This window comes from Spermophilus citellus, assembly GCF_964194105.1.
Source record: "Spermophilus citellus genome assembly, chromosome: 14".
Lineage (NCBI taxonomy): Eukaryota > Metazoa > Chordata > Mammalia > Rodentia > Sciuridae > Spermophilus > Spermophilus citellus.
Window position 1 is genome coordinate 52,746,085 of NC_138194.1, and position 26,860 is coordinate 52,772,944.

General features: G+C 38.1%; 1 protein-coding gene and 1 pseudogene across 2 annotated transcripts; one reads left to right on the top strand and one right to left on the bottom strand.

Annotated features, from left to right (window-relative positions):
• Positions 1–122: 122 nt before the first annotated feature.
• On the top strand, positions 123–26,183 carry CHMP4C (charged multivesicular body protein 4C; the record flags this gene model as incomplete). The annotated part of the gene is made up of 5 exons (XM_081266652.1): positions 123–327; positions 20,534–20,711; positions 23,120–23,234; positions 25,775–25,928; positions 26,119–26,183. Exons 1-5 carry the CDS (start codon positions 138–140, stop codon positions 26,181–26,183), a joined length of 702 nt encoding a protein of 233 aa, XP_081122778.1. The 5' UTR covers positions 123–137.
• On the bottom strand, positions 18,905–19,344 carry LOC308633177 (small ribosomal subunit protein eS24-like; annotated as a pseudogene). Its single transcript has one exon. The product of its transcript is annotated as a small ribosomal subunit protein eS24-like (transcript).
• Positions 26,184–26,860: the final 677 nt, after the last annotated feature.

Here is a 26,860-nt window from a genome sequence, read left to right on the forward strand (position 1 = left end):
GCAACTTGTTGATTCCCGGGAGCGTCGTCTGCTGGCTCTGGACTTTCTCGCCCCCTTGTCCCCTGGGCGCAGCCCTGGGGAGATACGGAGACGCCCCGGAGACCCCCGGCACAGCACTACCCCCCAACTCCACAGCCATGAGCAAGTTGGGCAAGTTCTTTAAAGGGGGAGGCTCCTCTAAGACCCGGGCTGCTCCCAGCCCCCAGGAAGCCCTGGCCCGACTTCGGGAGACTGAGGAGATGCTGGGCAAGAAACAAGAGTACCTGGAGAACCGAATCCAGAGAGAACTGTCCCTGGCCAAGAAGCACGGCACGCAGAATAAGCGAGGTAGGCTGGGGTCGCGCCCCCAGGCCGCAGCTCTCGCACCTACCTCTGGCCCCTCCTTCCCTTGGGGACCCTGGGGAGCAGAGCACCCTGGTCCCCCAGGCGGCAGGGTTTGTTTTACAGCCTTTCTAGGAACTCATGCTGGACCCCAGGGCCCGGTGATGAGGGTAAGCTGAGCAAGGTACTTACTTGTATGGCAAAATGTAAGAGAGCTTCCAAAATCTCGAAATGAGCAATGCTTTTATGCCATATTTAAAAGACTCAAATTAAAAAAAAAAAAAAAAAAAGAATCCATGAAGGACCCCAAATCAAGTGTTCAAATCAAGTCATGATAGATATTACTGATTCTTTTTCTCTGGTATCTGGTATGTTATTCTATATGGCACTTCTTTATTTAAAATTCTTTTTTTCATGGGATATTTTGTTTATTATGAATTTTTGTATTAATTTTGAGTTTTAGTACATATTGCAGTAAATGTTATTTATCTCGAATACTGAATTTTCTGACACTCTCTTCAATTTTTGCTTCTGGCTTCCCTCTCCCTAGTCCAGCCCTTCCACTCCAGTATTGCACAATTAAGTTTTCTGCTGTATGTTTGTATACCAACACAAATCACACATAAATCTCAAGTGAAGCATATTCTAGTTTGTTCTGGCTTACTTTGCTCCTCAGACATTGAAAACTTTGGCTGGCTGTTGTGTAGTTGAGATCTTTAAAAAAAAAAAAAAGTTGAGGAATTAAATATTAGATTTCCTATCACTGGCTTTTACCACACACAAGGGACTTTGAGTCAGTAATGATTCTTGGTTCTCCTGTTGCACCTTGAACTCTTTGTTCTTTGCCAGAGTTAATTGGTTTCTACAGTATATGGCTTTCTCTCTAGGACTAGATCCAAATGGTACCCATGGCACATATAAAAACCCAATGAGAAGATGAAGTGGTTTGCTCTTATAATATCAGGCAGACACAGAAATAGAAGTGATAGAACTGGACTTTGCTTACCTCCAAACCCTAAACATCTGCATCCTCAAGTTGGGCTTCTTTAGTCATGAAGAAGCCCTGGGAAGATTGAGCTCACCCTAATGATGCTGCCATTGTTTAAGGCAGGAAAGGAATGGTGTCTTATGGAGTTGAACTTGACAGCCTGCTTCTTCTTGTAAATGTAGGCATGATACTTTTATGGCCAGTTATTACTGGCAATGGAAAGGTCAAGTTTCATTTTTCTCTTCTATTGCATATATCTTTTAGTCATATTAAAGCTTGTTTTAGAGCTAAATAGTGGTTTCTATTTTTACTTTATGTCAGAAAATATTTTAGGAAGTTATTAAATGGCAGTTTCCAAACTGAGACCATATCATTATGGGTTGCTAAAATGTCACTGGTCAAAAATGTCACTGGTCAATCTGTTACTCCTCCCTTCTTCCTCAGTTTGATATGTACTCTGACATTTGCTTAGTGCCTGTCAAGGCATCTTTCGACTTTGTCATCTATTTGGATTTGTGTGTAGTTTTGTCTGCTGTGGTTGCTTAGTAAATATTGGTTTAAAATGATCATAAAAACTGAATATCTCCTTCAAGGAACTGGTAAACATGTAGGTTTGCTTTCAGAGAATCACATGTAAAATAATATGTGTTTTATTACTTCTTTTCCCCCCCAGAAATGTCCTCCAATTGGCAATGCACTAAAGTGTGTCAAAAGCTAACTTTGTAAACACAAAGAAAATTAAAGACATTGTTAAGAGCCCCAGTCTAACTTCCTTGAATCAGGGAAATTACAGATGCAAGTGTAAAGAACAAGTCACCAATTGGTGTTAAGAAATTCATCCATTCTTTGCCATTTGTACTTGGAAACTTCACAGGTGTTATCCCAGGCCTGGTTCTGCAGTAGCCCTTGCAAGTAAGCAGCAGAGGCTGATTAGCATCAGGCCATTTATTGTATAAACTATGGAAAGAATTCAGTCACAGCCCTGTGCATTAGAAATGCTGTTAATATCAATATCTTCAAAATGTACAAGATAAAACCAAATGCTGAATGTTTTCTTTGATATAAGGAGGCTTATTCATAGTGGGATTGGGAGAGGGAGCATGGGAGAAATAGATGAACTCTAGATGGGTCAGAAGGGTTGGAGGGGAAGGAAGAGGACTGGTGTTATAAATGATGGTGGAATGTGATGATCATTATTATCCAAAGTACATGTATGAAGACACGAATTGGTGTGAATATATTTAGTATACAACCAGAGATGAAAAATTGTGCTCTATATGTGTAATAAGAATGTAATGTATTCTACTGTCATATAAAAAGAAAAAATGTACAAGATAACTTCATATACATCTAATTACCTCTGTTAGCCACTATTTTCACACTCATAGTAACTTAAAACTCTGTATACTCAGTACTAAATGGTCCCCATGCTGCTTTATGTCATTGTTAGAATGGCTGTAATTTACATTGTAACCAGAGTGAGATAGTGAATGTGCAGTTAAACCTTTGCTTCTAGACTTGGTTGGTCAACTAACACTCTGCCAAGTTTACAGCTAGCATTGCATTGAAAACTAAAAGTTCTTCAATGAACTGTTTCTGTACAACAGAAGCCTTGACACAGTCTAAATGCCCACAAGGAGTTTTACTGGAAAAACAAGTAACTTCTAAGTTAGCAAGTGTTAGAAGTGGGATCTCATTGGTGAAATTGTAGATTGGCTAAGGTAGATTTAGAGACACTTCCTTGTCCCCCATGTACGAACTCGTGAGAAGAATCTACTAGGTACATTACTACTTAAAACCAGGTGGTATCTGAAGTTTGATCTCAAATCAGTGTGGCATCCTGTCATTGGTTCTGGTGGATTTCTGATTTGAGTGCATCTCCCATAGGGCACAGCACCTTCTAGGAAATGTCACTGTCAGCCTCAGTGAGCCTTTCAAACAACGTGTGTTGGAGCATCTGAAGGACATAGAGTTGGGAATTCATTGAGCTTGTGAAACAGATTGACAAACTGTTTATGTTTGCTTACCAGTGCATGCTTATTTAATAATGTATTTGCAGATTTTAGTCAGAATCTTGTTTGCATGATCACTTGTAGAAAGGCAGTGCAGAAATATCTAATTCTCCTCATCTTAAACTTCTTTTGAGGTTATCATAAATATCTGTCAAAAAGAATCTAAGTATGTATAACCAAATTGACTTTGTGATAACCATAATATCATGATATTCAAGGTTCTATTGGAGGCTAGGGATATAGCTCAGTTGGTAGAGTGCTTGTCTCACATACACAAAGTCCTGGGTTCAATCCCCAGCACCCTCCCCTCCCCTGACACACAAAAAGGTTCTGTTGGTCCAAAGGAGTGTCACTTAGAGTTGGGTAATGTGGTGCATGTCTCTAATCCAGCAACTTGGAAGCTGAGGCAAGAGAACTGTAAGTTCAAAGGTTAGCCTCAGCATCTCAGCAAGACCCTATCTCAAAATAAAAAATAAAAAGGGCTGAGAATATAGCGTAGTGGTAAACTGTCCTTGAGTTCAATTCTCAGTACCAAAACAAATGAAGAATAACAATTGGAGCAAGATTCATAATTTAATTTTTTAGTTCTTCAGATTACTATCACATAACACCTGCTTTTACAGCTAGTGCTCTTTTTTATACAAAAGCCAACTTACACGTGGCTTAATTTTTTCCCCCTTTCTGAACTCTGTCACCTACAGCAGTTTTTAGTCTTGGCTACATAATAAAGTCACTTGGATGCCTGGAGTCCGCTCCTGTAGTTTCTGATATAACTCTCAGGAATGGGTTTAGGCATCAGACTTTAAAGAAGTGCTTCCAGCTGATTCTGCCCTATTGCCAGGTTTCAGTATCAGAACTCCAAATCCATAGTAATGTGAATGAGATAGAAAAAACAGGTCTTTTACTCTCCCAGTGCTTCCTGACCCCTTTCATATCATGTCCCAAATGGCAATGATTATTTATACGCCTCACTGGGATATGGCAAGTCACCTGGAATTTCCATGCCCCAGGCTGGTGGGCCTCCAGAGTGTCAATTATCTTAGCCCACTGCAAACCTCTGCTGCCACATTGGTTTGGCAACATACCTTAGAGGTTACTCTTCTAATTCCTTTTTGAGGTCTTTTTTTTTTTAATAACATCCCTGACAGATGGCTGTAGGGATTTTGCTCAAGTGCAATTTCATGATTTAATTTTTATAATTTAATATAAAGGAACTTGGTGTCATAGTTAAGAACCTAGCCAGGCCTGGGCTTAATTTCTAGCCCTGTCTGTCACTTAGCAACTCTGTGACCATAAATCTGACACTTGGAACCTCTCTCATTTTCCATTTCTTCATCTACATAATGCAGTGATAACAGATACTTAGAGTTTTGAGGATGAATGACATTTCTGTGTAAAGCACTTGGTATACTGCTCTATAAATATCTGCCTTGGTATATCATAGTAGCTTTTTTTTTTTTTTGAAGCTGAAGTCAGCCCATTTACTGGCCCAGATTTTTGTCTCCTTGAATAATGTTGAATCAATGTACTGTATCTCCTTTGTGGGACAACAATCTTTTCTCTGAGAGTCCTTTCCCTCATTCTCCTTATTTTTATTCCCTTAGCAAACCTCCTTTACTGTGCTGAGGTTTGTCCCCCAGGACCCAGTTTACAGTGCAGCAGGTGAGACACCCAGGACACACCTGTGTGACCTGGGTGAGTGCTGCCTAGCATTTTGTACCTTACCTGCTCCTTCTCTTCTCACCCTAGTCATGGCCCTGTTGCTTGTCTTGTTGAGGGCTGAGCAACAACTCCAGATATGTAATTAGATGAAAGAAGTGAATTCAATTTGTGGCTCTCTGTAGGCTTCAGCTTGCTGATCTCATAGGTTAATAGAAAGAAAAAGCTGAGACAGACAGGAAGTAAATTTGTCCCAAAGCTCTCCTTGGTAATATTACATATGATTCAAGGGAATATCTGGTGCTGAGGCTGCTCCCCCAGTTCGTCAGGTTGTATGGTGAAGTGAGTCGCCCAGGCAGAGCGTCCTCTACTTGAATGAGCTATCTTGCTTTGGAGTCTGGGCTGTGTGGACTGACAGGGGTGGATTTGCTTTCAGAGTCATGCTGCAGACATGGTCTGCTGCAGAGCAGCAGAGCAGGGGTGTGTGTACAATCCCACTCTTATGTCAGTGATAGGAACCTCCTTGGTCTCTTGATTTTGCTTTTAACTGTACTTGTCATAGGGCTGAATTCTTCCACGCTCACTCACCAGTGACCAGAAGGACTTCAGTGTGAAGAGAATCACAACACAGCCAGCTAACACTGAGGGCAAAAGCATGGCTCAGGTAACCACAGGACCCTGGCAGAAGTCCCCTGGGTGATATAGCTTACCTGGTGACCTCCTTTCTGAAGAGTTTCTCAGAATGTGGCTCTCCAGTTACCTGCATTAGTGTTCCTTCTGGATGCTTATTAAAATGTTTGCTCACCAGAACTTGCTAAATTTATTAGGTGTGTAGTCCACATATCTGAACTTTGAGGAAGCAGCTCAATGATTCTGATCCCCACCACACTTGAGGGCCTGTGAAATATTATTCAGTGCTCTGTTCAACTGCAAGAAACTAATCTCTATTCTGTTTTCTTCCCTTATCCTAAATCTCTTGATTTTCTCCCTCTCTGTTGTCATTCAGATACCTGGATGAGAAATATTTACCTACCATCCCCTCTGTTTACTTCTGAAGAAACAATTGAGGAGCTTCTGGCAGATCCTTATAGCCATCTGACTCAGTTTCTTTTCTTTTTTTTTATGACCCAGTTTCCTTAGGGACATTTATATGTCTATAGGTGGTACAACTCAACCAGTTAAGGAGGGTTTCAGATTTATCTAGTATTCAAATTACAACTGGGCATTCTCATATATTGCTCTGTTTGCCTTTGTTTATCTGATTATCTTGTACTATACTCAATATTCCAGTGCCTGGAGGAGAATTTTTTTTTAACTGGATGATTAATTAATACCTAGGGTAGGTCTTCCTCCCCAATCAACTGTCCCTCTCTCTTCCAGAAATACAGATTGTAGAAATGTGAAGAAATGTGATCCTTCTCACAGCCTCTACCCCACCCACGTTTCTCTTCCTCACATAGACAGTTACCCCATAGTGGGGGACCCTAAAACATCTGCCCCACACCTGAAAATCCTCCTTGCTTAAACTATGATTTTAAAACTTCTCACCCCCCCGCCCCACTGCCTCTGTCTCCCTCTGATCCTGACAAGGATCCTATTTTGACTTAGGCTTCACTCACACACCTAGGTACGGACCAGCACAGGGTGCCCTGGGCTTGTTATCTCTTTTGCTCTGTCAATACATCCTCAGTTTGTGAATACTTTTTCAGGTGCCCATGTGACTTACTTTTTTAAACTAGATTTGGAAAGAGTTAAAACTCCTAACCAGATGAGGACCCTCTCCTTTTATGTAAACCAACATGTCAAGCTTGCATTTAGTGCTTCACATTTATTTCTATTAAACATTCTATTTTGGGTTAAGAATTTTAACTGAAATTAAATTAAATTCATAACTTAAAATTTAGAATTTTTAACTCCAATTTTATTGCCCTTTATATGAGCTCTTTTAGTTGAATCAGCCATAATCAATCTTTTTGTTGTTACAGAGATATTTGTTAAAATATCAAGTAAGACAGAAAAAAGGACAGAACCTTATGGCTTTCTACTGGAGACTTCATTCCAAGATAACTTCTGCATGATCCCGACAATGTTTCATCTAAGATTCAGCTACCCCATGATAGATCAGCACTCAATGAGTTAGCTCATTGAGTGATCTCACCCACAGCTGTTCTTAATGGTGCAGACATGTTTCTCACTGTTTAGAGCTATTCATTTTAGATAATTTTCAAAATAACAGGAAAGGAAAAAATGTATGCTATTCTAGACAATGAGATAGAAGGTCAAATATCTAATACTCAGGTTTTGAAACTTAGATATTTAAACTCAGTTATTCATCTAGCTATGAATACACCTGACCTACATTTCAACCCATTATCATTTTGCTTATCCCACTTTTTTCTCTTTTCTACACAAAATGCTCTTAAGTACCTTGTGAATCTCATACCTAAAACCAAACTATCTTCACGTGCCTGGGGATCATGGAACTGATAGTGTGTTAGATTCATCACATTCACTAAAGAGCTCTTCAGAATGCCACAGTAGGAGATTCTATTTCAAGAGATGAGGTTTCAAGACTGTGGTCCTCAAAGCTTTCTGTATGATTTTCTGTGCTAGTTTAGAAAGCCAGCAAGTGAACTTTCCTTGAGTCAGCATCCAAAGAAAATGTGCCCATAAGGTTAAACAGTTTGGCATTTTTCATTTTTGGTAACTCATATGGACTTGTTAGTAATCACAGTCTTATTTTCTAACTTCTCAGAATTAAAGTGTACGATATTACAGCTCTAAAATTGTTCTGTCATGTACGTGTGGCACAGATTTTGACAATTCACTGATGCATTCTGGACACTTCCAGAACATTTGGGACTCTTTGTAATGTTGCATAACACTACACCCACTTTTCTAAAACATTAATGAATTCGAAACAGTATTATGAATATTGAAACATTCATTATTATTCTTTATTTAAATTCCACCAGAGTGGGAAGACACTATATTTGGGGAAACATGTGTGTTAAGAAAAGAATGTGAGTTTTCTTGTTGTCTACTATTTTTTTTTCAGCTTATTGAATCAGACAAAATAAGATAAGAGTAACATAGAAAATCTGTATTAACCTGTAACTATACCAGAGTCAGAGGACTTGATACAGTTTCAAGAAACTATGACAGAAGAGAACTGTGAGCTTACCCACATGTGTCCTTTTTTTAAACTCTTTTTTTAAATATTTATTTTTTAGGTGTAGATGGACACAACACAATGCCTTTATTTTTATGTGGTGCTGAGGATCGAATCCGGGTCCCACCCGTGCTAGGCGAGCGCTCTACTGCTGAGCCACAATCCCAGCCCCCCACATGTGTTCTTAGGTGTTGACATGTTTCTCAGTATTTAGAACTATTCATTTAAGATAATTTAAAAAATAATAGGAAAGGAAAAATGTATGCTACTCTAGCCAATGAAATAGAAGGTCCAATATCTAATACTCAGTTTTTTAAACTTAGAATTCTTTGCTTGGAATGGGCATGAGTGAACTGTGCTGTTGTTCTGTTTGTATAATAAGCTTGATTGCATGTGAATGTACTTTTTTAATTATCCCAGATACTTAATATAACAGATAATATTGAGGACTTATTATTTTAAACCACATTCTTGATCTTCCCCCTTAGTAAATGTAATCAGGTTAATGCTTTCAGTACACATTACCAGTGATTTTAGTCTCTCCTGCTTCTACGGATTATCCTTTGGTAGAAGTTCTAAGAAACACACTAGACAACCAATGAACTAGCTCCTCAGGTAGGGACAGGCCCCACTACCATAGCTCTGTGCAATCTCATTGATCTCTTACTCAGTCTAGCAATCTAGTGACTTAAAATACCAACCCTGTAATCACTACCCACAGAAGAAAACTCACTCAAAAAGGAAGCAAGCAAGAATGGTGATTCTAAAATTACAGGCAAAGAAAAGGAGCTCATTCTCCATGAAAAGTTAGGAATCCTGCATTAGAAGTGAAATTCTTGATTAAAAATTAAAATTTAATGTCAAGCATCTAGCTTAAAGGAAATGAAGGCTTCAAAAGAAGTTTAGAGAAAAAAAATTATGCAACCCAATGTTTGACAAGCACTTTGGACATTTTGTTCTCTCTTTAAATAATTCCCAGTGAATCTTTTTGACTTTTTCACAGAGTGTTGTAGGCTACATAGTCATAATGGGTGTGTCTTATTTTCTGTGGCTGTGACATTGTTCTGTGGGCCTTGCTCAGTAAGCATGCTGTTTACATTACCACTTATTTTGAATTTTTATTTGTTTCTTTTGAAATAGAGTCTTGATATGTTTACTTGGCTGGTCCCAAGACATCTTCCACCTGAGCCTCCTAAGTAGCTGGGACTACATGCACATAGTACCACTCACAGCTATACCATTTCTTTCCACATATTTAGCACATACAGAATGGAAGTAAATAAAACCTTGGAGTTTGAACAAGAATATTATCCTAATGCAAAAGTTACACTCTGTTAACTGCAGAGAGAGAGAGAGAGAGAGAGAGAGAGAGAGAGAGAGAGAACAAAAAAATTATGATTATGTTAAACTAATTTGTATACTTTTCAAAGATTGTATATGCAGCCAGGTGTGGTGGCCCATGCCTGTAATCCCAGCAGTTTGGGAGGCTGAGGCAGGAGAATCACAGTTCAAAGCCAGCCTCTGCCATTTAGCAAGGCTCTAAGCAGCTTATTGAGATCCTGTCTCAAAATAAAAAATAAAAAGGTGTGGTGGGGATGTAGCTCAGGGGTAAAGTGCTCCCTGGGTTCAATCCCCAGAAGCCCCCCCCCACACACACACATGAAGATTCACACATATGAGATCCCATGTTATATCTTTTTGTGAGCTTTAAATATTTAATAATTTTACTCATGAAAACTATCTTGATTTGTTGAGTGTTACTTGTCTTTGAAGAATTAGAGAATAGTATAGTGTGATATTAATTTCAGGATAAGTATATTTCTAAAGAGTTTAAAATACTAATACTCATCTTGAGTGACTCCAAAATTTGTTGACCATAAGTTCTCAAAGGAGTGGTCATAAAGTCATAGACAGTGAGATCTAAAAGGAATATGGTTTGTTGGTCCTTGAAAGAATTTTTGAAAAGAATTTTTCCAACAAGTAGAAAATAGAACCACATTAAATATATACATAACATTTAAATAACATATTACATACATAGATGTATATATTACATCCCAAGTACACATATACCCTGTAAAATTAAGCATAAGAAGCTATTTCTGTTTTTTCTGTTAACAGTTGCTGATTTCATATTCATACCATTTTTCTTATATTCTAGGTGACAGGAGGTCCACAAAGATTACCAATTTGTGAAGTTATGAATAATACTAGTAGCAAGTAAAATATTCAGTCAGTTATGTATTCTGCCTAGTGTTAAACAATTAATTAGGTTTTCACAAAGAATATCAAGTAGATTTTAATTAATGTATTGGTATGTTGTTCCAATAACAGATCACTTCTACTTGCCTGGCAATTGACCTCTGTAGCAATTAATTATAAGGGATGAGAGTTTCACTGGGTATTTAAAGTAAGTCTTTTTTTCTACATTTCTTCTTTTTCTATAGTTCAGGGTTGATAGCATTTTTGGATCATGAACTTCCCCTTAGGGTTTTCCTCCTCTAATATTCTCCTGTATGCTATCCTGACAGCAAGAATGGCCTCATCCTCAAAAGCAACTGTGAACCATTTAGAATGAGGTGATGAGCATTTTTTCTGTTGGAAAATCACTTTAATTGTCCTTGTCTATTTGTTCTGTATCTGGCGAAGGAGGAGGGCACTGATCCACTTATCTTTTGCACTTTGTAATATTAATCAAACACTATGTTTTCAAATACAAAATGAGGTCCAAAGTTGTGGGATTGCTCACTGCAATATTCCACTTCCAAATGCTCTTTCCTCAGAAAACCTCTGATTTAGCTTCTCCAATCTCATTCCCTTTTACTGTTTTCTCAGGCATCTGTCTTGCCATTGTATAATCCCATATTTCATTGTTGTGTTCCAGGCTTTTTTTTTAGTTTGCTATTTACCCTTCTTATGACATTTAATATTGGGAGACCTCTGAAAATATGGAGGTTATATATAAGATCCATCTGGTGTGGCAAGCTGGTGTGATTTGCTCTATTTGTGAGGTTTATAGTTCCTGGTGTCCAATATATCTCAGCCAGAAACTTCATATTGGTATGAGATTTGCAGTAGGAGAGAGGTCATGTTTTTTTTATCGATCAGCGTATTGAGTATACGTGTAGATAGTCACTAGGTTTTATCTACATTGCCTCCTCTCTGAAGCCTTCCCTTACCCCTGAGAGAGAGAGAGAGAGAGAGAGAGAGAGAGAGAGAGAGAGAGAGAGAGAGAGATTCAAATATCTCTGTGTATCCACTGTACTGTGTACATGTTTCATTCTCACTACGACTTGAGATGGAGAGAGAGAGAGAGAGAGAGATGGAGAATGTTACTTATGCATGTTACTGTCCTTGGGGGCAGTGACTATAACATAGCAGGTGCTTAATAAATGCTTCTTTTATTTATGTGGTGCAGGAATCCATCCCAGGGTCTTGTACATGCTAAGCAAGTGCTCCACCACTGAGTTGCACCCCCAGCCCTAATAAATGCTTACAGCATATAGAATAAGCAACTGAATGCCCATTTTGTATTTTGCCTTTCTGAGTTTGTCATCTTGTTCCTTTGTTCCTCTAGTTTCTAAAAGTGCCAGGCATGTGGTAGATCCTTCATAGGTATGTGTTAGGTTACTGAAATAAATGAAAAAAGAACATTCTTTGAATGTGCACAAACCGAGGAAAATTCATAATGGGATGTCCCTAGCTAAATGACTGTTAAAATTTCCTAGTATTTTCTCAGCTGTTTCCAATCTAACCTGTGACTTTGAACAGAAAGATTTTATTTTTATCCCACTTGTAAAATGCTTGTGACGCTTATTCAGATTGTGCTTTCTGAGAACTAAAATCATGTACCACAAATGGAAGGCACTGCTTAATTTACGAGGTGATTTGTATGTGAATATGAACAGGGCTTACAGTAAACTTCCTCAAATAAAACCCGATCATGAGATTCCCCAGTTATAAACAAAAGATGACATAACCAATCATCTGTGACATAGCTCTCTTAAGAACTCTCATAACTGGCTTAATCTTCAGACCCTCATCTGTTAGTTCTTCCTTCCTTAGAGCTCATCCATTCATAGAGAAGAGCTGACGTAATGCAGTTTCATATTTCATGACCAGGGTTGTCTGAAGTCACTGGATAAAATGGCTCCTAAAAGGTTCTTCCTGTTTGCCAGGATTAGCAATGCACACATTTATACATCCTAGATGAGAAAACAGACCGACCTTTAAAACCAACATGTCCTACCCATTATACAAGCAATAAGGCTACAGCCCTTTTTTGCTATTTTAAGTTATTTGGAGCAGATGCTGAAAGTCTTCCTCCTTTGGCAGCAGAGTTGCATAGGGTGGCTTTTATTTTGACTGAAGTGGATAGTTCTTGCATTTCATTCTCAATCTCCGGTGGACAGCAGTCAGGACTCTCCTGTATTGCCTTATGTTCTCCTAAACATAAAGCACATTGTTCTGTTTTCTGCTACCTTTCCTATCCTTGTGGATGTGTAACCGACGTGATTCTGCTATCTGCATTTGGGGTAAAATTGGGGGTTCATAACCCACTTCAATCTAATGTATGAAATATCATATGTCAAGAGCTTTGTAATGTTATGAACAACCAATAAAAAAATAAATAAAAAAAAAAAAAAAAAGCACATTGTTCTGCAGCTCCATTGCTAAAGGGACGCCACTATTATGTGAGAAGACGAAACTCTTGGCTGTTGCTCCACCACAGAGGGATACAATAGATTTTTTTGTTTTAGGAAGAAAGTTGCCCAGGTCTCACCAGCTGCTTAAAAGCACATGCTGGGAGTCTGGAAAATGTAATTATACGTTCCAAACAGGTTAAACTACATGGTTCCAAAAGTGTCCTTTGCCATATCAGGAGCTATGCTTGACTTGCAGCATTTGTTGCATGCCTTTGCAAAAAGTCATAGTAGTAGGGCTGGGGTTGTGGCTCAGTGGTAGAGTGCTTGCCTAGCACTGCATATAAATAAATAAAATAAAGGTCCATTAACAACTAAAAATATTAAAAAACAAAAGTCACAGTAGATGTGAGATCCAGTCATGTAGGAGTCATTGGTTTTACCTATGCAGGATTTATAAATATTTAAATCAGTATTTAAATACTTAAAAATTGGGAGTCTTTGCTTGCAAATCCAGATTTCTTGCTTCTTTGGAATATGTGGGGGGCTGGGCCTATTGGTCTGCAGGGCAGCCACAGACAGAAGCCCAGGGGTGCTGCTTCTATTAAATCATGCTCATGCTCCCTGGTCTCTTGGTCCCCACTTCTCTTGAGGTCCTGAGTCTGAGGCTAGTGTCTAGTGCCCTGGCACTGTTTTTTTTTTTTTTTTTTTTTTTTTTTTTTTTTTTTTTTTTGCACTAGAGGTTGAACCCAGAGGCGCTTTATCACACTGAGCTACATCCATAGCTCTTTAAATATTTTTTATTTTGAGATAAGTTTTGCTAAGTTGCTGAGGCTGGCCGTGAACTTGGCAATCCTCCTGTTTTAGCCTCCCGAGTCATTGGGATTAGAGGTGCGTTCTGCTGTGCCTGTCCTGGCACTGTTTTTTAATGTTACAGTAGAGAAACATTTCTCTCTCTCTCTCATAGGAGAGAAAAGAAAGAAAGCCCCTTTCCTGACCCTCTCTCTGCTTCACTTACTTTCATTACCTTCCTGGCTCTGAGTTTGGGACTCTGATGTTGGCCAATCTGTAGTTTGCAATATGGGAATTAGAGTTGAGGTCCCAATCCTGGGTGAATTTCACATTTCTCCTAAATATTTTGAGAGGCAGAAACCATATGTGTTAACATAGGCATCTATACACAATGGAATATTATGCAGCACTAAGAAATGACAAAATCATAGAATTTGCAGGGAAATGGATGGCATTAGAGCAGATTATGCTAAGTGAAGCTAGCCAAGCCCTAAAAAACAAATGCCAAATGTCTTCTTTGATATAAAGAGAGCAACTAAGAACAGAACAGGAAGGAAGAACATGAGAAAAAGACTAACAGTAAACAAAGACGAATGTGGGGAGAGAAAGGGAGAGAGAAGGGAAAGCATATGGAAATGGTAGGAGACCTTCAATGATACACAAAATTATAAGAGGTTATGAGGGGCAAGGGGGAGGGGGGAAAAAGGGGAGAGAATTGAACAACAGCAGAGGAGGTAGAGAGGGAAGATGGGAGGGGAGGGGAGGGGAAGGGGGATAGTAGGGGATAGGAAAGGTAGCAGAATACAACAGTCACTAATATACCATTATGTAATAATGTGAGTATGTAACAGATGTGATTCTGCAATCTGTATTTGGGGTAAAAATGGGAGTTCAAAACCCAATTGAGTCTAATGTATGAAAGATGATATATCATGAGCTCTGTAGTGTTTTGAACAATCAATAAAAAAAGAACTCTATTTAAACAAAAAACAAAAACAAAAAAAAACATAGACATTTAAAATCGTGTCCAAACCAGAATTTATTAATAATTACCATTTTTCAAATGGTGAGTTCATGTTGTGTGTATTTCCCTGTTGGGGTTCCGACAGCCTATGAAGGAAATGGCCATAAGGACAAAGACCCCTAATATTTAGTTATTATGCAGTATGTGCCAGGCATGGCACTAAGCATTTTACTTGTGTTATTTCATTTAATCCTTAACAACTGAGTGAGTTATATTCCCATTAACCACGAGGCTAAGCAAGTTATTTAAAGCCATATAGTTGTATATTGAGGGAGCCCAGGTTTGGAAGCAGGCAGCTTCTCAGTTCTATTGTTGTCTTCTAGATGTTGTTATTATTCCAGTGAGGGAACATCAGTAAGGAGAGTTAAGGGTGCACATTAAGATTATTATGTGCAGTTATTAAGTGGTAAAGATAGGATTAAAATATAGGTTTGGAGACTCCAAGACTTCTTTGTACCAAATTATATTTCTTAATTTTAAAAAATCTATAATTTTTACTAGGAAATATGCCATATTTCTTCATGGAGAACTTTTAAAATTTTCTGGAAGAAAATGTTCTTGGGTCAGTAGGTACCACTGCACAGAACAGCCTGGCAAGTGAGGGAGGAGACCCCCTGGAAACATTCCAGAGTGCTGGGGGAAGAGATGTGTATTTGCTAGTCAGCTTTTTAGGATTCTCTGCTGGAAACCATGGTTTGCTGTACGTATTGAAATGCACAGCTGTTTTGTAATATTGTGTTCCTATTATGGTGAGTTATACCGAAAAAAATAAGTAATTTGTTTTCAAGGGTTATCAGAATTGGGATAGACAATCTTATTAAGAATGTTATATAAATCACTGTCATTGATAGTAATATTTAATGGCTATGCACCTGTCATTCACAGGAGCTATATAAATGATCACAGTTCTTATAATGCTCAGGCCTGATTTAATCCCCAATCCCAGAACAACAAACTGAAGCTCAAAGAAGCGAAGTGACACATCTGTTAAATTGGGCAAGAAGGTCCACACTCCATACTCTTTTCACTGGGCCATGCTGTTATTGTACTGTGGGGCACAAAATCATGAAATTTATTCATTTAATATTAATTTATTCCATCATCTTTAAAATGGCTTATTGTTGTATGTACTCTTGTGTTTTTTTGTGTGTGTGTGTTAAGTGGCATAAATCGTATCATGCACACAGAGCACTTAGCACCAGTTTGGCATATAGAAAGTTATTCAGTAAATGTTACTTTTTTTTTTATGTATTTTATTGACCCAGTCGTAGGAACTGGACAAGTTGCTGGAGAAACAGAGATGTAAGATGCTCTTTCATCAAAATGTTTATAATTAGGCACAGGAGAGATGGAACAGAACAGATTTTACAAATAATTATAATACAGTGTGGTAGATTCAGCAGCAGCTGTGGATCCACAGACAGAGGGGGTAGCCCAGGGGGTCAGCTGGCCATTCTCCCTGTGCATTGGAGAAAACCTTCCTACAGATTGGTCATTAATGTGGTAAGGCTGTCTTAAGTGTGATCTTGTAAGAAGGTCGTTGAGCCAATTGACTTAAGAAAAAAATGTTTTAGTTCTTTCCTAAAGGACAGATTAAGCAAATAGGAGCTGTTCTATAATTAAAGTGTAAATGCTGTTCAATAAAAGCTTAATTGTGATACCACACCCAAAGAGGAAAACAGCAGAGCCTGAGGTAACCCCGGACCCCACAGTGGGTAGGGAGGGTGGGAAGGAAAGTCACCACTGCCAGGAGGGAGAAATTTTCCACACTCAAAGCAAAGCCTTTCTTGGGCAAAGGAGTCCCCAGCTGTGTGCTCGCTCCCTCCTGTGGAAGGAAGCCTGCCTGCATTCCCACTTGTTCCACAGAGCTGTGGGCAGCCTTCTCCTTCCAGGAGAGGCTTCTGTAACTACAAGACACACAGCAACTTACCCGAACCATTCTAGCCTTTCATTTATAAATATGAACCTACAAGAGACAATCAGAAGCATTTTGAGGAAGGGCAGTTATGCAAAAGCATCAAGGTAAGCAAAGCAGACAATGGAACCCAAGAGAAGAGAGAGAGTTTCAGAAATGAAAGGTGGAAATAAACACCTTGTATTGAATCTTCAGAGTTCAAGAGGCTATTGCATCTTTGAGACAAGAGAATGCTGCCATCAAAATCTGCAGGTAGAAAACAAGAAGTTAGAAATTAAAAACATAATTTAAAAACCAATTAAAGGGCAAGAAAAAGGTAAAATGAATACAGGTGAAGATTTACTAGTAATCAGGAAAATCAAGAAATTCTCCCTGGATATAGATCAAAAAGATGGAGAGACAAACTAATAGGTTAGAAGATAGAGCCGAAGAAGCTGGTATCCATCTCACAGAGGTTTCAAAAGAGAGAAAACAGAATGTTTATGTGGGAACAGGTGATGGTAGAGATAATTAAAAAATAAGTGGGGATTTCAGAAGAAAGTGACAGAAATATTGGAGAGAAGAAATAAAAGAAATAATGGAATACTTTTTCCTCAAGCTAAAAGAACTTTTTATTCTAATTCTTCATAATAAAAATGCTTATTTGGAAAAAACAAAAGATAAAAGGCACATGCCTAGAATTATCCTAGGGAGATTTCATGACTTTAATATAAAAAATAGAATCTCAAATACTTTCAGAGGATAAACAAAAAGGCAAAGCATTTACAAAGAAATTAGAATATTTTTAATCAAACTTTTGAGATGTTGACTACTGCAAAACAACAGAATAGAGTCTTAAAATTTTAAAATATTTGGCATCTAGAATTCTGGAAAAGTCTAAATTTTATGCGTTTGAAACAAAATAAAGATGTTTTCAGACCTATAGGTATTCAGAGTTTACATCTATGCATATTTATATAAGTATATCTACAGTATTTTATCTATATGCTAAAAAATACTTTGCTGAAAAACAAAGATTCACTTCAGTAAAATTTAAAAAGCCATCAAAGAGAACAATGTAGAATATAAGAAGCAATAGTAAGAAAATAAGCCACTAAATATACAGATTAGTGTAAATAACTAGTGAAATTGTGCATATGAAGCTTATTATTGAGAAAGAGTCCCTTAAAAAATTGAAAGAATAGCAAGAAATTTGTTAGTCATCTCGAACTAAAAAAAAAAAAATTGCAGATTATTTAGACATGTGGGGTCTGGGGTGGGAAGTGAATCTTGTTTGGGAATAGTAAATCATAGACTGGTTAATTTTCAATAGGGTTACAAAATTATTTAATTATATGTGTATATTTTAAATACAAGTGTATTTGTTAGAATAAATTTAGTATATGCACAAATTATAGTGAAAAAAATGAACAAAAATACTTGACTAATCTACATAAAGAAAAGAAAGCAATGAAGACAAAATGTACAGCAATCAGAAAACTCAAAGTTTACAGTAAAAAGACCATATTTTGTAAAATCAATTATTGTAATAAATGAGGCTATGGCCACATGCAGTGGAACATGTCTGTAATCCTAGTGGCTCCTGAGGCTGAGACAAGAGGATCACATTTAAAGACAGCCTCAGCAACTTATTGAGGCCCTAAGCAACTTAGAAAAATCTTGTCTCAAAATAAAATATAGAAAGGGCTGGGGATGTAACTCAGAGGTTAGGTACTCCTGGGTTCACTCCCCAGTACCACGCCCCTGAAAAAAAGAAGACCAGAAGACCCAACAATAAAAATTTTAGAAGAGGAGAAGTTCATTTGGGATTCACAATTTCAGAGGTCTTAGTTCAAGTACCACCAATTCCATTGCTCTGTGCCTGAGGTGGGCAGAACATCAAGGTGGACAGGTGTGGTGCAGGACATGGCCACCAGGAAGCAGATAGAGTGAGAGAACTCCCCTCACTATGGACAAAATATAAACCCAAAGTCATGCCCCCAGTGACCCTCCTCCTCCAACCACACCCTGCATGCTTACAGTTACTACCTAGTTAATCCCCATCAAGGGATTAATGCACTGATTAGGTTAAACCTCTCTTGTAATCTGTTCATTTCACCTCTATGCTTTCTTGCATTGTCTCTCAGGAGAGCTTTTGAGGGAATTCCTCATACCTAAACCATAACAACATTCGAGTATATGCTATTTTTAATGGGCATTCTAAAAAAGGGCAAATAAAATTTTGAAATAGAGGTCCATGAAAAAGTTTATTAAAAGCAAACTGTAACCAAAAGAAGGCCAAAATATTATTATAAGACAAGAAGGAATTTAAGGAAAAAAATATAAGTGGGACATAGGATGATATTTTGTGCTGATTTTTTCAAAGTTCTTGCAGTTTATTAACCCTCTTGTGAAAAACTGGCACAATTGCCACAGATAGTCATGGTAGAGTCTTTACTCTGCATTTTGCTGGCACTAATACTGGCCTTTGCAGTTCCCCTGACTCCCTTTGTTCTATTCTTCTGTTCCTTTCACTGTTTTCTTGAGGTCTTTTTCTTCTTGTGTATGTCATGTCTTGCAAGCCTATATTTGTATTCACTTTTCTTTGCATAACCCAAGGAATTATAAGTCATGCCAAAGCCATCACCAAAATGGGTTCTAAATCCAAAACCAAAGATGATGTCTGGGGTGGTCTTGTACATTTTGGCTAGATTTTCCTGAGTATCTGTCTTATGTACTGTTGTCTTCTCAAGGTGAAGGAAATCAGTAACCATTTGTTCCCTCTGAAGTGGTCAGTTGGTCATGGACTTCCTGGTCTGGATATGAATGTGTCATTCATGATGGTGGCTGAGCCTCAGGTAGCCAGAGAGGGTTGAAAAGAGCTGCACGGATGACTAATAAAATCTATTAAGAAAATACAATGCCTATGAGTCTGTGTACCAGTGAAAAAACAATGGAATAAGTAAATTTTGTTGGAGTTACAAAAAGCAATTCCTGCAAACAGAAGGAGTTTTCTCCCAGAAGTATGTTGTAATAACTCATCTGCTTCTGTCCAGATCCACAAACTATTTGAGTTCTTTTGTCAAATCCATTTAATTATCTTTATGCTAACATTCTTCTTCTATTCTTTTCTTGCACTTCCCCCAAATGCTTTATCAAAAATGAACATTTTAGGGGGCTCAGCAGTAGAGCACTCGCCTTGCAGGCATGAGACCCTGGGTTCAATCCTCAGCACCACATAAAAATAAATAAGTGAAATAAAGGTATTGTGTCCAATTACAACTAAAAAATAAATATAAAAAATGAACATTTTAGGGCCTGATAATGTTGCCTTTCAAAATGCTAAAGTCAAAGGACTCTTAGTTTTGTGGTTTCAAATTGATACAGGTAAGATTATCTTGCTAAGGGGTGAATAAGAAGGTTATTTGGATATTGTTTCTCTGAAGGCAATGTTCTTTTATGACACCCATATGCCCTGAGGATGACTCTAACTGCTCTGATTTCACGGACACTTGGTTAGATGTAACCTTAATGGCCATTTCTTAATCATTTCAAATCAAGACATGTAGGTCCACACTCCAGGATTTGGTTCCAGCTGCCACCCATTAGTGGTCTAGCTTTAAGCAAGTCACTTAATTGATCTGCGTCTCCATAAACTCGCCTTTAAGGAAGCAGGACTAGAATTGACAACCATTCAGGTCCTTTGCTCCTCTAAAGACTTTTTTTTTTTTGTTTTGCATAGTTTTACTCATATTTTTATCTTTTTAGAAAAATCCAATATTGACAGAATTTTTTTCTGTGTTATATTTCATGGAATATTATAATTGACTTTGCATCCTCTGTTATACCTTCCAGATCTTTGGAAGAAAGCATAACACAGTGTTTGAGAGCTGTCACCCTTTAGTGTCTCCGGAGTGTTTGGTGTGTGCTTTGTCTTAGGTATCAGCAGTTCTGAGTCTGTGGGTGGTGTGTGTAAATGCCTTGAGTAGTGTCTCTTCCCTTATAAAGGTGGTCTCTCCCTTGTTTAGCTGCATTGCAGGCGCTAAAGAGAAAGAAGAGGTTTGAAAAGCAGCTCACTCAGATCGACGGCACCCTTTCCACCATTGAGTTCCAGAGAGAAGCTTTGGAAAACTCCCACACCAACACAGAGGTGTTGAGGAACATGGGCTTTGCAGCAAAGGCAATGAAAGCTGTTCATGAAAACATGTGCGTGACTTTGTTCTCCCTCTGAATCATAAATGCCCTCAGTGTTGGGAAAAGCCCTTGAAATTATATGATGATTTTAGCAGGAATCTCTTTACTCATTTGAGGCTCTTTGGCATATTGAATGGAATGCTTTCTCAGAGGTAAATCAGAGGTTGCCATGACAAAAAAAAGACCAGGACAAACCAACCAGCCATGAAAAAAAGAAGGGTGTACATTTTTATCCTTCATGTTTCTTAGTTCTCTATGATTGCTTGAAATTCCATCGCTGTACATACCTTAATTCTGTAATTTTAAAAAAACCTTTCAATGTCAACATCTGTGCAGACATTAGAACTGAGGAATAGTGGTTGTCCAACTTGGGTGGGAATCTGAGCTGTTAAAGGGAACAGATTCCAGGTTCCTGGAAGTAGGATAGGATTTTTTTATTTGTTTGTGTTTAACCAACTTCCCAAGTGATTCTGATACCACCCAAGGTTTGAGAATTTTGTAGAATAGATATAGAATATAGAGAGAGTAACAGTTATGGGAATGAAATTTTATACTTTGGGGCTCAAATTTGCTGGCTTATCATCCTACTGCCCAGGGACAATCCCTTGGGCAGATTGCTTTCTATCTCTCTGATTCAGTTTCCTTATCTGTAAATTGGAAATTTCAGTGAGATACTAGATGAAATGCACTTAACACAGTTTTCAGAGTAAGCACTCAATAATCATTCATAGTGGTAGTGGGGCTAGTGGCAGTTTGGTTTACACCCACATTGGGAAGTAAATGCCAGTGACCTGACCCTTTCCTGGTGTTGGTCATGACAGTGGAATCTTGGTCAAAGATGCATAAGAGCAATGAATGCCTGAGGGATGTAGACAGATTTGCAAGGATAGAAAGAGTGGAGAAGGCAGAGGCTGGGGCAGTGAAGACAGCCTGGTGAACATTTTCTTGCCTTTGTAGTTCATTAACAATTAGCCACCATTTTGGCAGCTTCAGAGAGGTCATTAGATTTGTTATCAGACTCTAAATTCTCTATGGTTGCTGTAAGCTGGGTGCTGAAATGTACAAATTAGTCTCTCCCCAGGTAGCTCAGCAGCATCATACCATTGTGTTCCTTTTGAGAAAATTTCACACCCAGCCCCAAACTTTAGCAACACATTTCTCATTCTCCTTTTAATAAATATATTCATTATAGATATAATAGTAAGGATTGGAGATAAAGGGTGTAGGAGAGTGATAAAAGTATTCTTTTTGATTACTGCATGGAAATATGTCAGAGTACTCTGTGGTCATAGCATATAGAGAGAATCTGATAAACTCAAAAAGAGTGATTCTACTGGGACACAAACTTTCAGTGTTCAGGTTACTTAATAATGAGAGACACAAGACAGTGTCTCTCATTATTAAGTAACCTTGTATCCAATCAGCTTGGCCTAGTTTTGGAGCTGAAGGAATGATATGGAGACAGAGTATTAGAGAGACATCTTAGACCCTGGGGACACCAACAGCTTACGCTGTTAGGTTAGCGGCCAGTGGGGCTCTGGTGCTACAAAGTGCCTTTAAGCCTTCTTCACCTAGGCCCATGGCCACCTGGATTCCTTTGCTGTAGTTGCTGATTCTTCTGGGGGACCCATAGGCCAAATCCTTTTCCCTTTAATAATCTCCTGGGGCATCACACTATGGGAAAACCCTCAGGGCATTAGGATCTGAGGTATTATAGAAATTAGATCTCTAGTCTCAGAGTTCAGCTTCTACAAATGCTGCTTTCAGAAAGTGGCTATTGAGAGCTAACATACATATCTCCATCTTGGTGGTCCCTGGTGGTTCGTGGTATATCTCCTACAGAAGTAATATATGGTAGTATATATCTAAATTTTTACAAATGCCCTTTTAGACAAAATTTCAGAATGGCCCATAAATTCTGTTATAAAATAATTTGATTTATAGTAACTCCTAAAGGTAATGGATATTTACTTAATATTTAAAATATAGGTGCATATAAAGGATTGTTAAGTTTTTTTAAATGCAAATTTATCAACTTTATATCAGTGGGAATTTTTGTTATGTTACTGAAATAATTAAGAGTTTATATTATGGGCTTGGGATATAGCTCAGTTGGTAGAGTGCTTGCCTTGCATGCACAAGGCCCCGGATTAGATCCCTAGCACCACACACACACAAAGTTTATATTAAATTGACTCATTGTGGTGGGGTTTGGTGGTATATACTTATAATCCCAATTACTTAGGAGGCTGAGGCAGGAGGATCACTTCAGCTCAGGAGTTTGAGATCCGTCTGGGCAACACAGCAAGATTCCATCTCAAATAAAAAAAAAATCCACTAATTTTTCATATGGGATCATGCCTAAATTTATAATTTTAAGGTAAAATCCTAAAATATTTCAACAAATTATTATTTGCTAGGGATCTGAACAAAATAGATGACTTGATGCAAGACATCACAGAGCAACAGGACATTGCCCAAGAAATCTCAGAAGCATTTTCTCAACGGGTTGGATTTAACGATGGCTTTGATGAGGTAGGTAACACAATGGTAATGTGGTTTGTGGCTGCTATACCACAATAGGGTAGCAGCCTAACGGTATGTAGTGGGTAGATTCTTTTGTTCCTTAGAGAATAAATGATATTTGTTGAAAATGTACTTCTTTTAAGAGGGAAATGAAGACTTAGTAGCTCTGATTTAAAGGAAAGATTAATCTAGTTTGGCAAACAGCCTCCTAATTAAGTTTTCAGCTATTAAGGAAAAGCGGCATGTGATTATGTAAAGTTACTGACTTTTAATGGTTGGAGTCTGAATAGCCCCATTAGGAGGGATCGAGTGCTCACACATCTGGGCAAACAAAGCAGACTGTGTTGCTTTGCAAAATGCAGGCATCATGCTTTGTAGATGTTAAATTAGAGGTCTGGCTGCTTCTGTTTATTAGTCAGATTATGAAACAACATAATGTGGGGTGGCATTATTAACACATACATTCTGTTTAGATTAATCAGTCTAATAATACAGAGAGGAGGTAATTATGTTGGTGGTGTTTGCACTGTGAATTTCAGCTGCGCTACTCAAAGCATACACAAGTAGGACTAGGGCATGTTTAAAAACATGTCCACATACTAGAGTAGCATAGCAAAGAGTCCAACCTCCTTCTATGTGATACTAAAAACGATACATCTAACAAGTACAATGTGGCTCCATGGAATCCCAGAAAGTGAGAATTGAGTGATAACTGAGTTTTAAAAATGGCATAGACCAGAGGTTGGCGAAATATGGCTTGAAGACCAAATCATTCCCTTTGCTTGTTTTTGTCTGGCCTAGAGCCAAGAATGTTTTTCAGTTTTGTAGTGTTGTAGAAAACAATTACAAAGAAGACTATGTGATAGAAAGATATGTGGCCTGCAAAACCTAAAACATTGCTATCTGACCCTTTATAGGAAATATTTGCCAACCCTGGTGTAGACTAACAAGTATCTAATGCATGCATTGTGGCATGGTGGAAAGGGCCTTGGGCTTATGAGGACATCTTAAGTCCCTTTACTTTTCTCACCTGTAGTTTTCTCATAGATAGAATGGAAACTCTTGGATCACTGGATTATCTCCAAAGCTTACTAAGTTCTAAAAATCTTTTCATAAATGATCAGATAAGAGTTTGGAACTGAAAGGCTGAAAATGATGGAGGAGATAGCTACTGTGTCCATCATATTTCCTGAAGAAAGCATCAATATCTTTCTGGTGCTGTTGGTAATTGTCAAGTACCCATGGCATTCTGGGCATGCATTCAACATAAAGCAGCTCATTCTGCCATTACTACAGTTACTATGTTTGTTTTTTGAGCAGAACTAGGCATCAGACTATTTATTCTATTGTCATTTTATTTATATAAACTGAGGAGAACTGTAAAGCACCTAACCACACCATCATGCTATTTCACATTACCTGATGGTATACACCTTCTTATTTTATTTTTTTAATGTGCAGTCAGTTTAATAGAGGTCAACTCTCTGCAAATCTGATACTCATGAATTTGATCAATGAGGATTTGGCTTAAGTATCTCCTCTCTTGCTCCATGATGTTATTAACCTCACTTTAATACATTTGTTTACATAGCTTTCTCCCAGATTTATGCATGCACTCCTTGAATGTGGTGAGTGTGGATTCAATTTTGCATCTCTAGTACTGAGTTCAAACTCTGTCCTAAATTTGTGGAATCAAGAGTGAATGAATGAATAAGGAATCTACCTGGTTGATTATAAGGGTGTCCCAGGTCATTTCTAATTGTGAAAACCTAAAAAATTCAATGATGGTAAATTTAATTTTGACTCTTGACTTTTTCCTGAGGGGAGCTGATCTCCATCTGAGACTTATGGAGGCAGGTAGATGTGAAATACATCAGGTTATCTCAAACCTGGTACAAGGTGACGTACATCCTTAAGATCTCAAACTAATGTTGCCTCTCTACAGCTTTTGTTCAGGGAATAGTTTAAGATTAAACCAGACTCTCTTGGACCATTGTTAAAGAAATACATTATACCTGTCTTTGAACTGAAGTTGTATTAACCCAAGCACACACATGATTTATGTTAACTTTGATGATTTGATAAAAGTACCACAGTATCTCTGATTCTTTTTATTTTTATTGCATTATGGTTTTTGCTATGCTTACTGTTCTATTTTCAATAGCATTAACCCAAATAAAAATATTTATTTCTTCCAATTAAAGTTTCATAGCTTCTCAACAGGAGAAAAGAAGAGAGCATATTGAAAAAATGACAGGCAAGGTGTAAGTTTCCCAGAAACTGAGATTATATATTCAGCTAGCACAAATTACTTGAATGGCTGTTTACTGAAGTATTATAAGATTAACTACAACAAATTTGCACAACCCAAAATATTCATTTTTTAATCATTGCTCAGTGTTGCAAAAAAGACTTAGTTTTAAAATAAATATTCCATTTCACTGGGTTCTCACATATCAATTGGGTAGCAGATGTTCTTGTTATTGTGTTTAAGGAAACCCACTTCTTGAAACGTTAACTCTGTAATTCTTCCTTTCTCCTACGTTCAGGATGAGTTGATGGCAGAACTTGAAGAACTGGAGCAGGAGGAATTAAACAAGAAGATGACAAATATCCGGCTTCCAAATGTGCCTTCCTCTTCTCTCCCAGCACAGCCAGATAGAAGGCCAGCCGCATCCTCCTTTGCACACCGATCTCGAGCAGGTCTGTTCACCATCTCCACTACCCGTGTTCTCACAGTTTCCTAAAAATAATAGCCAGGTCCCTTCCTTTAGTACTCATTTACATTTGATTTCATAAATAAACACATTTTATGTGTAATTCATACCTTTTTGTAGGCTGAAAGTGGGAGTGATGCCAATGACTAATTTTTAAAATCACTTTTATGTTCCAGCCTCTTCCAGGAGGGTAGAAGACGAAGACGATGGTATCAAGCAATTGGCAGCTTGGGCTACTTAATCTAAAGTGGAATTTCCTGAAACCGAAATCGATGAACTACGCATGAGACATAAAAAATATTTTTGTCAAGTTCAGAAGTTAACAAAGACCCTGCTTTATATTTACACTGGATGAGTGAATAATTGCCTTTTAAGCCTCATAAGTAAATGTTAGGAAAGGAGTTGTGTGTAGACACAGAATGAAGGAGGGAGAAGGACCTCCTGGTAGCTTCTGAAAGGATCCCTCCATGTTGATGGTGGGGGACACACGTCTCTCTCCTCTGTTGGCTCCTGTATTTCCCGTCCTTGAGTTGATGTTCTCTCTCTATTTGTTGAAAGCTGAATTCCACTGACATGTATGATATGTAATAGTTTACAAGCCATTTATGAAGGACACATTTAGGATAGCTGGAGAAACGTCTTTTCCTATGTAAATGCAAGGTTGTGTGTTGTCTATCCTTGTCGCCCATGGTAAACCTAAATATGCGGAGTCTCTTTTAGGAAAGACTTCTGGTGGGGAAGTCTCCGTATGAGTCTATACATACATAGTTGCACTTGAGTCTTGCAGTTTAAAATCTTAAAGGAGCTTTAATTGACATTTATTATGCCAATTAAGCTTGGAATGGGGCAATGGATGCATTTCCCAAAATGTCTGAAAGCACTAAAGGCTTACACTGCTGAGTGAGAACCTCTGGGGTG